This window comes from Phalangium opilio, unplaced genomic scaffold, assembly GCF_054372755.1.
Source record: "Phalangium opilio isolate 3A_F unplaced genomic scaffold, DU_Popi_V2 ptg000246l_1, whole genome shotgun sequence".
Lineage (NCBI taxonomy): Eukaryota > Metazoa > Arthropoda > Arachnida > Opiliones > Phalangiidae > Phalangium > Phalangium opilio.
In genome coordinates, this window is record NW_028324225.1 from 664,632 (window position 1) to 673,862 (window position 9,231).

General features: G+C 38.6%; 1 protein-coding gene across 1 annotated transcript; it reads right to left on the reverse strand.

The window, feature by feature from the left end:
* Positions 1-695: 695 nt before the first annotated feature.
* Positions 696-6,234, reverse strand: LOC149611149 (uncharacterized). Its single transcript, XM_089858460.1, has 4 exons — positions 5,132-6,234; positions 1,725-1,985; positions 1,232-1,628; positions 696-1,145 (listed from the first exon to the last, which is right to left on the reverse strand). Exons 1-4 carry the CDS (start codon positions 6,232-6,234, stop codon positions 696-698), a joined length of 2,211 nt encoding a protein of 736 aa, XP_089714586.1.
* Positions 6,235-9,231: the final 2,997 nt, after the last annotated feature.

Here is a 9,231-nt window from a genome sequence, read left to right on the forward strand (position 1 = left end):
AATACATACATTTATCTATTTTACGCTTCTATAATATAAATAGATATCTTTATTTTGTAATTAAGTTGACGATTTGCGAATAAAATGGAAAGCGATGCGGGACAAGTATGTTCGAGAAAAAAAGATAATTAATTCAACCAAAGTAAGCGGAAGTGGTAGAAGTTCCCGCGAGGTTTGGAAATTATTTGAAAGCATGGAATTTCTGGAAGATACAGTAAAACCCAAAGCGTAATTAATTTTCTTTTTAAACAATAATGATATAATATTATTTTTGGTTGGGTTGGAATTTAGAACTGATTTAGTAAAATGCACGCAAATCTCTATCCATTTTCCATTCCCAACCACCAAGCCCGAAGTTGATTGGAAGGATGCAAATATATTTCACAGCATAATAATAACAATAATTCAATACAAAGACTTTTTATTAACTCGGTATTATAACGTGCTTGAGGTACTTTTCACAATAACACAGAATATTGTCATACATATTAAGATATTTCAATTAACGAAACAATAAAAAAGAATATTGAAACAATAAATAAATTGACTTAAAAATAGCAGCTATATTTATATATATATAAATATAAAGGTAAAAAAATGGTGGAAAAATAAATAATTATAGTGGTAATACTAAATTGAGAATAACAAAAGTGAAATAAAATTAGGGTTACAATGTCCTAGTCATTTATAAACGGTTATAGTTTCATGAAGTATTCTTTTAAGGGCCGTTTTAGTCTAGTTTTCTTTTTATGAAAAACATCAGCGACGTTGCTAAGCTGGTTGTACGTTTTTTTGGCTCTGTCTATCGCGTTTATTGTAGGTCTAGGCTTAGTACAGAAGGTTTCTTTAGATCTACGGGAGTTGACTTTGGAATTTAGGATTTCCAATAGGTCGGGGCTGTCAATATCGTTATGGATGATTCCGTGCAGAAATAATATTTCATTTGTTTTTAATGTTTCATTAATTTTCACTATTTTCAGGTTTTGTTTTAGGATCTTATCGTAGTCATATGAAAGTTGTGGAGCAAAATATTTATGGTACAATTGAACGAATTTCCTTTGAATCCTTTCAATTCTTTCTTGACCATATGTTGCCGCACCACCCCGGATAAGCATTCCATATTCTAATTTCGCACGGACTACTGACTGATATAATAGTATAAACATTTTCGAGTTTTTAAGGTTTCGGGAAATCGGAGGATTCCATACAGTCTGCGAAGACAGCTCGAGACCGTAATGTCAATGTGCTTCATTAGATATAGTTTGGTGTGCCAGGTAAATCCAAGGTCAACAATTTCGTCTACTCTCTGCACCTGCTCACCATCAATTACATAAGTGTAGTTGATTGGGGTGTTTTTCCGATTGAATGAAAGAACGAACGTTTTTTTCATATTAAGAGGCAATTCATTCCGTTTGCCCCAGTCGCTTATGCTTTGTAGTTCGTTGTTTAAAGATACGCAGCTTTCTATGGAATTTACTTCTTTGTATAGTTTATTATCACCAGCGTATGCTTTGATATTTCTCTCGCAATGATTATCCTTTTTCAGTTTCAGGAGGTAATTTATGTAAATAACAAATAGTAAGGGACCAAGTGCCGATCCTTGTGGGACGCCTCTAATAGAGTGAAATCTGACAATGGTAAGAAGATTGTTTACTTTAATGATATTCGTCCTTCTATCCAGGTAACTTTTTAGCCAATTTAATAGGTCTCCATCCATGCCATACTTCATTAGTTTGACTTTCAGAATTTCATGGTTCATGCGGTCGAAGGCTTTACTTAGGTCCATAAATATTGAGTCAACTTGTTTTCTACTCTCAACTCTTGGCGCGACATAATTTAGGAACGATACTAAATTGGTAATTGTGGACCTCCTGGATGTAAAACCATGTTGATCAGGTGCTAGGAAAGGCTTGAACCAGCTACATATGTATTTATGAGCGACTATCTCGAAAACCTTGGAGAATACTGATATCAGGGAAATTGGTCTATAATTATTCGTTTTAGTTTTATTTCCCTTCTTATATACAGGGTGTTTCTGAAAAGTCCATCACAAATTAAGGGGCGTGTTTATGGGACCAAACTGAGCGGAAAGTACCAAAGAACATGGGGTGTACAACATTTTGTTACGGAGATATGGCCTTCCAAACATTCGCCCCTAAAACAAGGAAATATCCAAAAATGAGGAGTAACACTTAAGACCGACTAACCAGCTTGTTTAAAATTACTAGACAATTTCAATAGCCTTTAATCGAACAATTGATTTCTACCTTTACTAATCAGAAGCGTATAAATGAGTAGAAGTATGCCTACGGTGGTAATGTAAAATTAATCCCAAGTGACATGATGTTTCAAGATCTTCCCAGCACCAAGTAAAATGGTTCTGATTGAAGGGACTTTTATTAGCACAGCGTAAACAACGTTATTTTCAGGAATTAGTCCAAATGTCCACGGGCGGCATTACAAAAACGAGGCAGTCTTTCGAATGATACTTGGACATGTTGGAAGATCCCTGGCTTGTTCCTGTTATCTCAAACCGTAAAAAGCTACGCAAATCTTCATCATCACGGACAACACTCTTGTACGTTAGGTATGACCTTGAGAAAACCTAAAAGGACATCTCGAATGTATTTGAAAAACCCATCTCCAATTAAGGGGCGTGTTGTTTGTTTCCAACAGAGTAAACTCGCCCAGAGAACAATTACAATGCAGAGCCACGTTTCGGCATTAATGGCCCACAAAGGTGGTCCCAAAAACAAGAACAAACTTTAATTTGTTTCGTTCAGTGTTTCATGTGTCATAGATAAAACGCCATGATTAATGCACGAAGAAAATGAATTTATTGACAAGTTTTAACATTTAATTGCAACTAGTTACAAAAATTGTTCAAAGTGTTCACCACCCGCGTTAAGGCACACATTAGCACGTCTTACAAATGATAACCTTACACGTTGAAAAATGCCTGGAGTTTCGCGAATTGTTTGACAGCCGTGAATTATTCGTCGACGTAGCTCTTCAACATCGGGCACTTCAGTCTGATAAACTAAGTCTTTCAGGTGGCCCCAAAGAAAGAAATCACAAGGGTTCAGATCGGGTGATCGAGCAGGCCACTCCACAGGTCCACCTCGACCTAACCACCGCAAAGGGAAGGTCGCGTTAAGATAATTTCGGACCGCGATGCTGAAATGTGGTGGTGCACCATCGTGCATGAACCACATTCTGTTTACCAAACCTAAGGGTACGTCTTCGAGTAGTTCCGGTAAATCGTCCCGTAAGAACTGCAAGTAAGCCACACCGTTTAACCTGGGCTCTAGGAAATATGGCCCAATTAAATTGTCACCCACAATACCACACCACACGTTTAAACTGAATTGTACTTGGTGACTTCTAACGCAAGTTGCGTGGGGGTTTAGCTGGGACCATTGATGTTTATTATGTAAGTTAATAATACCATCCCGTGAAAAGTTAGCTTCGTCAGTAACCAACAAATCCCGTGGGAAATCGATATCGTTTACTTTAGCCAGAAACCACTGACAAAACGCCGTGCGTCGTGGGTAGTCCGCTGGATTCAAACCTTGAACTTTTTGAACATGGAAAGGATGAAACCGGTGGCTTCTGAGGATTTTCCACACGAGCGTGTGGTTTACGCCTAATTGGCGACCAACTTGGCGGGTACTTGATTCAGGCTCGTCCTTGAAAATGGTGAGAACTTCGTCTTCTACGGCCTCTGGGATGGCTCTCGCTCTAGGTTGAGGTCCAGCCGGTTGGATTCGTCCATCTTGCCTCAAACGTCTGTCCACAGCCTCGAACGTCAGTCGATTTGGTAGTCGCCTCTGCGGAAATCTTTCCTGATACAAGCGTACAGCTGCAGCGGCATTCCCCTCGGCGTGGTGTAGTATTGTGGGTGACAATTTAATTGGGCCATATTTCCTAGAGCCCAGGTTAAACGGTGTGGCTTACTTGTAGTTCTTACGGGACGATTTACCAGAACTACTCGAAGACGTACCCTTAGGTTTAATAAACAGAATGTGGTTCATGCACGATGGTGCACCACCACATTTCAGCATCGCGGTCCGAAAACTTGTCAATAACATTTTCTTTGTGCATTAATCATGGCGTTTTATCTATGACACATGAAACACTTACTGAACGAAACAAATTAAAGTTTGTTCTTTTGTTTGGGACCACCTTTGTGGGCCATTAACGCCGAAACGTGGCTCTGCATTGTAATTGTTCTCTGGGCGAGTTTACTCTGTTGGAAACAAACAACACGCCCCTTAATTGGAGATGGGTTTTTCAAATACATTCGAGATGTCCTTTTAGGTTTTCTCAAGGTCATACCTAACGTACAAGAGTGTTGTCCGTGATGATGAAGATTTGCGTAGCTTTTTACGGTTTGAGATAACAGGAACAAGCCAGGGATCTTCCAACATGTCCAAGTATCATTCGAAAGACTGCCTCGTTTTTGTAATGCCGCCCGTGGACATTTGGACTAATTCCTGAAAATAACGTTGTTTACGCTGTGCTAATAAAAGTCCCTTCAATCAGAACCATTTTACTTGGTGCTGGGAAGATCTTGAAACATCATGTCACTTGGGATTAATTTTACATTACCACCGTAGGCATACTTCTACTCATTTATACGCTTCTGATTAGTAAAGGTAGAAATCAATTGTTCGATTAAAGGCTATTGAAATTGTCTAGTAATTTTAAACAAGCTGGTTAGTCGGTCTTAAGTGTTACTCCTCATTTTTGGATATTTCCTTGTTTTAGGGGCGAATGTTTGGAAGGCCATATCTCCGTAACAAAATGTTGTACACCCCATGTTCTTTGGTACTTTCCGCTCAGTTTGGTCCCATAAACACGCCCCTTAATTTGTGATGGACTTTTCAGAAACACCCTGTATAGGTATGATAATTGAGGTTTTCCATTTTTCTGGAAATGTTCCACTACTAAGTGAGAGGTTAAAAATGTGTTTCAGAACAGGTGCAAAGACTTCCGAGCATCCCTTAATTATGTAGCCAGGGATTCCATCAATACCAGCAGACTTCTTTGGTGGGAGTTTTTTATAGCCTCAAGCACATCTATTTCAGTTAAAGTTAGATTCCTAAATGATGCACAGTTTCCCTCGTACTCCAGATCGTCGATGCTTGTTTGAATACTTTCTTGGGTCCCCTTACTGTTATTATCTTGCTCTCCGAGTGTGACGAGTAAGTCTCGAAACACGCTTGCGATTTCATTATTATCAGTAATACGTTGGTCGTTATCTGTTGTTATGATAAGGTTGCTTTTGTCTCTTGGTTTTCTTCGTTCGTTGACATATCCCCAAAGTTTTTCAGGTTTCTGGTTCAGATCCTTTACTATATCTTCGGCGTATATTTGTCTGTCCACCTTCAGAAGTTTCTTCGTGAGACTCCGTAAGTCTTTGTACTTTTGGAGGTCTGAGGGTGCATTAGATCTCTTAAATTTTTTATGATAGTAATGCTTGTTGTTCAGACCTTTTCTGAGTCCTTTCGAGAACCAGCTGGGATATTTGTTACACCGCTTTCCAAATTTTGGTATTGTGGCATCTAAAGCGGAATTTACAGTTCGCTCGAGTATCTCCACGGCGGCGTTCGGGTCATTCGCATTCAAGAGACTCGACCAGTCGCGTTCACGAAGCATGTTATAAAGATTGACATAATTTCCCCTTTTGAAATTATATTTCTTAATTTTGTTTGAATCTAACGGTGTTTCATAGCGTTCTACAGGTACCGATAAGGATAAAAGTAGTGGGGGATGGAAAACATCTACTGGGACTACAGGGAGTGTGTCCAAGTTTATAGCTAGATCGTTGCAGTTCGTGATAGCCAAGTCCAGAATATTTCCACAATTATTGCAATATTTATTTTCTTGTGCCAGGCCTAGCGCGCATGCAAATTCTAAAACCGTTTTTGCTTTAGGTTTTACGCCAGCATGGCACTTTTCCGCCGAAAACACTTTCCAATCTACCTTCGGCAAGTTAAAGTCCCCAATCAAAAGTATATCGTTGCAATAGTTGTCAAGCTTTTTTCTAAGTTCGTTGAAGTAGGTTTCATATTCGGTAGCAGTTATTTGTGGTGCAAAATAGTGGTTCCCGATTAAAAGTTTCTTGGATCGCCTTCTTTTCTTGATACTGATTTCAATCCAAATACATTGCTCCCGCAACTCGAGATCGGTTCTTCTTAGAACTATTAAATCTTTGTTAACGATCGTCATTGTGCCACCACCGCGAATGTCATTATTTCATTCGTGTTTTCTATCCGCGCGAAATGCTATTAAGTTCGTTGGTAAAAAATCTTCGTCAAAGTGTGTATCATTGAAAAAGGTTTCTGTTAGACATATGTCTGACTCGCAGGTGTTGAGGTTTATCATTAGGTGGTCGAGCTTCGTCCTTAGTCCTCTGACGTTTTGATACTTTATGTTAAGTTGTTTGGATGAGCTGATTGAGGTTCCATTCATCATTAAGATGGACATTAGTAAAATCGAAAAATTGTTATTATTCAGGTAATGTAACAGTTTCTATGGTTTCTTCAGCAATTGAGTCCAGGTATTCGTCTTGTCCCTCGATGAATTTCCTGGTATGCCTCAGCCATCCTCTAAATTCTGAGATTAAGAAACCCTCTGGCCAGATTTCAGGGTTTATAAGTGTAGAAAATTCTTCGTTGTTTGCCGCTACGTGAAACGAGGAGTACCCAGGTCCTCTTGTTTTCAGTCTTGTGCATATTGTGTAGGTGAGATTGTAGTTAGTGACCAGCCAGTTCTTGAGGTACTGCGCCGCTGGTGTTTGGCGGAACTCTGGTGACAAATATGGCCTTTTCCCGTATAATTTTTGTTCCTTCAGGCAGTTTAACTTGAAAAATCGTATCCGTTTTTCTTCCCAGGACACGAGGTTCAGATTTTTTTTCACGTGTTTATCAGTACGTTTTACGATATTGTTCCTGTTAGCCTTAGATTTTAATTTTGGCCTACTTATGGGCTGACGCGATTCTCGGAGGTTTAGTGCTGCGCTGTAATTTGATGCTGTTTGAGATTTGTTTTCGTTGTCGCTTAGTAAGTTAGGGCTTTTAAGGTTTAGCAATGGTTGAATATTTAGTGATTGAGCTCCCAGATTGCGGTTGACTTTTACTGAGGGGTGCCATTTTGGCCTCAGTGGTAGCTAATTCCTCACTTTCGTTACTCAAGTTTAAATCTAAATTTAGGCTCTGATTGTCTTTGAGAGTACATTCTTTGCAAATATGCTTAATAGATCTCCTGTCTAACCCATCCCATAATTCGAGGCTTTGCTCGCGGTTTAATTTCAGACATTTCCCATGTATTCTTAGGTGACATTTACCGCAAGGTACAAAATATTCTTTTCCATAAAAAGGCCTTGAGCATAGGTTACATTCGTCAGTACTAGGTGCCATGATTTAAGTAGGTCTTAAAGGGTGTTAATGTTTACATACACAGAAAGAGTCTTAAAAATTAACAGGCAAATAGCTTCAAAGTGGTACTCCAATCTCAAAATGAATATCATATTGGGACCGTCCATAAACTACGTCACACTCTTATGGGGGGAGGGGGTTTCTAAATTTGTGACGGTCTGTGACAAGGGGGAGAGAGGGGTTCTTCGATGCGTGACGTCACATTTAGCATTGATTTTGTTACGAAGTCAGTAAGAGGCCGACTGGCTCTCTTATGTTATAGAAGAAGAAAGACAACATTCCATAGTCCACCGTTACAATAATTTATCAAAATTGTTATTCCATCATCGCTTAAATAGTAGAAAATTTAAGCAATTATCTACTATTTACACCTTAATATAGCCAATTTAAATAGCGCATTTAAAATAAACAGCGTAAACTCTCTTATGTCTCTGTTTATTCGCCCCTATTATTTGTGAGGATGAATCAAATCCCGCTGCCGATTGAAAAGTTTCGATACTTTGGCAAATTTTCTAAATCTCAAGCTCGATTAGTCTGTTTTCGGTGACAGTGTCGAAACCTAAAAAGTGTGCCCCTTTAACTAAGCCTTATGGAACTTTTTTGAAGCTTATAAAAAGCACATCCAGACATTAAAATTCTAAAGGTCAATCAGAGGAAAAAGGCTTAAAATGGAAGAGAACTTGAATTTTCAGCCGAGCAAAATATTTCTGAGAGGGCGGCATATCACTCAAGAAATTAATCAAATTAAATTTGTAAATTAAGACAAATCATAGTGCGGAGGGGGGGTTAAAGAAATTTGACGTGGTTTTTAGGGGAGGGGTCTGAGAAAAGCGTGACGAAGCATGATCTGGGGGGACGGGGGGTCAGAAAATGCTTTTTATCGCGTGACGTAGTTTATGGACGGTCCCTATATCGAAAAACTTAGAAGGGTCCAAAAAAAGGAGGTGATTGTCTACTGTTAATAAATAATTTTCTTAACTTTCAGGTATACGGATGGGCATCAAGCGGCGATGGCGGAGGATGATGAACATCCACTGCGGTCTTTTCAAGTAAGTACTTGGGCCTTGCACACGGGTAAGTACTTGTTATTACAGTTAAAGCCGATAAAACTGAGTTTTAAAACCGCTTTTTATTTTCCGAGACAGATAAAAGCGACCAGTAGAGCGTTTGATTTTACGCGACTAAAAGAGAACAAGTCACGCACGTACTCGAGAGAAAAAAATCATTTTTTAATGACTCTTTTTTTTTGGCCTATTTCGTAATAAGTAGATAATTGTCTACTGTTCATAAATAATTTTCTTAACTTTCAGGTATACGGATGGGCATCAAGCGGCGACGGCGGAGGACGATGGACATCCACTGCGGTCTTTTCAAGTAAGTACTTGGGCCTTGGACACGAGTAAGTACTTGTTATTACAGTTAAAGCCGATAAAATTGAGTTTTAAAACCGCTTTTTATTTTTCGAGACAGATAAAAGCGACCAGTAGAGCGTTTGATTTTACGCGACTAAAAGAGAACAAGTCACGCACGTACTCGAGAGAAATAATAATAATAATAATAATAATAATAATAAAAGGCTTTTTATTGGAGCAATAATTAAGATAAGATCTTATTTACAATGATGTCCAGTCCGTTTTAAATTAAAGTAAATAATATTCTATTATGGTAGATAAAATTCAAGTATAATTAATGTTGATATATTTTTGAACTTCTAGTTTGTATTTCTGGAGGGTTTGTTGGGCTTTGAGTTGATGGGGTTGATTGTTCCAGAGCTTTATGCCTCGAAATT